Consider the following 2,809-nt stretch of genomic DNA (forward strand, 5'->3'; position numbering starts at 1 on the left):
GATCGCCAGCTCTGTGCGTTGCGTCGACAGTTCGACGCAAGGAGCGACAAATAGGGGATTCCGGTTATAAGTATCTGATTCTCAATTGCCTCAAAAAGAAAGAAAATAATCTGATTCTAGAATAAAAAAGGTTAGAAGTGTCTGTTCGGCCCATGCATGGCATGGGAAATATCTAACGTTCAATGTGCATTTCCCGTCTTGCATGTTTCAGTGCTCGACAAATCGTATACAAAATATTCTCCATTAATCAGCATTCACAGCCTTCCATCAAAAACAAAGGAAAATCAGCACTCACAGCCTGTGCGCAATCCGCATTCTTGGTGGATATTAATTTTGTCCTCCAAATTTACACCCGCGCATTTACTTGCAGCGTATCTCGCGATTTCGCACCGATCGGTCGTGCATGCTGGATTCCCAAAGCTTCTCTGTCGTTCTGTTGCTGGCAGGCGGTCCACGTTTCTGCGCTGTAAATGAATTCGCGTGAGGTCTCCCCAGGCCGCCTGTGATGGGATGGCGAGGCCGCCACACGCCTACCCGGGGCGCTGGCCGTCCTATAAATAGGGCCGCATGTCGAGGCTCAGAGGCAACGCAGACGCAGCCTCGACCAGGGGATAGATAAGGATAGATCGGGAGTCAGCTTGGGAGAGAGAGAGAGAGGGTCGAGAGAGAGGAGGAATCGCCAGACACGATGGGCGCCACCGGCCAACGTCGGCTGTCATCTCTGCCCGCGGCGGCGGCCGCGCCCCTCCTGCTTCTGCTCGTCGTGTCCTCCTGTAAGTCGATGGTTTCCGGCCGGTGCACGATCTTTTTGTATATATCGCCCATTTCTGTTTGAATTGTTAACTGATTCGCTTCGATTCTGACAGGGAGCCAGGCGGCGGCGGCGGCTCCGGTCTGGACGACGGCGCTGGAGAAGCACGTGGCGTTCTTCGACACCGACAACGACGGCATCGTCTCCTTCTCCGAGACCGAGCAAGGTGAGGAAACGACCGTCGATCACGCGTCTTCTCCGCCCCCCTTGTTTATCGGCTTCGGTCCTTTTTTGCATCGACGGCTGGCCGTCGTCGCAGACTTCTAATTTTGCCCCTTTGTGTGCATGCATGCAGGGCTTCGTGCCATCGGTCTCGGAGCTATCGAGGCGGCGGCCAGCGCGACCCTGATCAACGGAGCCATCGGACCCAAGACCAGACCTGTACGGCCATGCTCTTTCTCTCACTTGTCCAACACGCGTAAACAATCTCATGCCGTTTCCATGTTCCCTTGGGCGCTTAATCCATGTCAAATATCATCGGGGTTGTTACTTGTTCAGTAGTTCGTAGGCGACAGTTATGAGTTTACAAGGTCATCTTTCTTCGGCGTGCTCCTCCAGTCTCCTCATAGTCAGTTAGTTTGGTGCATATATGGCAAGGTTGGCGGCCTAAATAAACGCTTTACGCGCAAGCACACTTGTCGTCCAACACGTCCTTTTGTGTACACCTGCAACTGTGTGCCCTACTCTTGACACGAGTACAGAACCCGTGGACACAGTACCTGATACAAACATAACATGCAGGAAAATGCTACGACGTCGCGGTTTGACATCTACATAGCCAACATCCATAAAGGGATCCACGGGAGCGACAGCGGCTCGTACGATGCTCAAGGAAGGTTCGTTCCGGCCAAGTTCAACGACATATTCGCCAAGTACGCCAAGGTCAAGCCGAACGCCCTGAACGAGGACGAGCTGGGGGAGATGCGCACTGCCAACAGGAAGGAGGGTGACTTCAAAGGATGGTAATAATTTATCTCTCTTATTCATGCCGACGGTCGAGGTGTCGCCGTGCTAACTCCGCCGGCGGTTGCAGGGCGGCGTCGAAGGCGGAGTGGGGCATGCTCTACAGCCTCGCCAAGGACAAGGACGGCTTCCTTCAGAAGGACACCGCGCGCAGCGTCTACGACGGCAGCCTCTTCGCTAAGCTGGCCAAGAAGGCTGCTTCGTCTGGAAATTAACCGACCCCGACCGTGATTTGTACCCCGTGTTTTTTCCTCGAGATGGAATTTGTACTCCGTATTATTCGTGTCTTGTTCGTTGAACATGTGCTGTCGCTGTACAATTAAAAATGAAACCTGTTAATGCAAATATAATTTAGTCCTCCATTTGGCATGGCCGTTGCTGCTTCTGCAGATCCGGCGTTTTCTCCTAAGATCCTTGTGTGATGAACGTTTTTTCCTAAGGACGACTGGTCTTTTTTCAGCGTACTATAAGCTCGATTGGTCTAGAGCTCGATGGATCAGCTGACTTGTTATTACAGGTGACTACTAGTGCCCAAACATGAAGGAGGATTTGGGTGTGAATAATCGAGACTGTTCAATATTAGCCTGCTGAGCAAATGGTGGTGGAAGCTTGAGAGCAGTGATGGCCCCTGGCAGCAAATTGTTAGGCCAGAATATAAGTTTCAGGATGGCATCTCCATAGGGGAAATGCATTGTAGCTCCCAGGTGCCACACACCCCTATATAAATATAGCATTAAAATACTAGGAAATTTAAAAAAATTTGAAGTTTTGGGATATCAAACATGGGTGCCCATCGTACACCCCGTGTTTAGTTTTGTGGGGAATGGGTACCCATGGTATCTGTGGCGAAGGAAATACGGTCCGACATACGATCTATCCAAATATATTCTTATACATAGTAGGATTCTTTTGACTTTTTTATCGAGATTACCACGGGCACCCATTCCCCAGAAACTGAATACATGTGTCCAATGGGCACCCAAGTTTTTTTTTGAAGAGAGGCAAAAAGATTTGCCTCATTCATTAAATAAGTGG

At 50.6% G+C, this 2,809-nt stretch overlaps 1 protein-coding gene across 1 annotated transcript; it reads left to right on the forward strand.

Annotated features, from left to right (window-relative positions):
- Positions 1-600: 600 nt before the first annotated feature.
- LOC119319605 (probable peroxygenase 4) lies at positions 601-2,136 on the forward strand. Its single transcript, XM_037594056.1, has 5 exons — positions 601-773; positions 867-977; positions 1,107-1,192; positions 1,553-1,773; positions 1,845-2,136. The coding sequence occupies exons 1-5, from the start codon at positions 689-691 to the stop codon at positions 1,987-1,989; spliced, it is 648 nt and encodes a 215-aa protein (XP_037449953.1). The 5' UTR covers positions 601-688; the 3' UTR covers positions 1,990-2,136.
- Positions 2,137-2,809: the final 673 nt, after the last annotated feature.

Source organism: Triticum dicoccoides, chromosome 6A, assembly GCF_002162155.2.
Source record: "Triticum dicoccoides isolate Atlit2015 ecotype Zavitan chromosome 6A, WEW_v2.0, whole genome shotgun sequence".
Taxonomy (NCBI): Eukaryota; Viridiplantae; Streptophyta; class Magnoliopsida; order Poales; family Poaceae; genus Triticum; species Triticum dicoccoides.

Bases quoted from the DNA above. Each gene is read 5' to 3' on its own strand.
- LOC119319605 (XM_037594056.1), top strand. From the start codon at position 689: ATGGGCGCCACCGGCCAACGTCGGCTGTCATCTCTGCCCGCGGCGGCG. The intron at 1,193-1,552 runs GTACGGCCATGC...CATAACATGCAG, and splicing joins TCGGACCCAAGACCAGACCT to GAAAATGCTACGACGTCGCG. The intron at 1,774-1,844 runs GTAATAATTTAT...CGGCGGTTGCAG, and splicing joins GAGGGTGACTTCAAAGGATG to GGCGGCGTCGAAGGCGGAGT.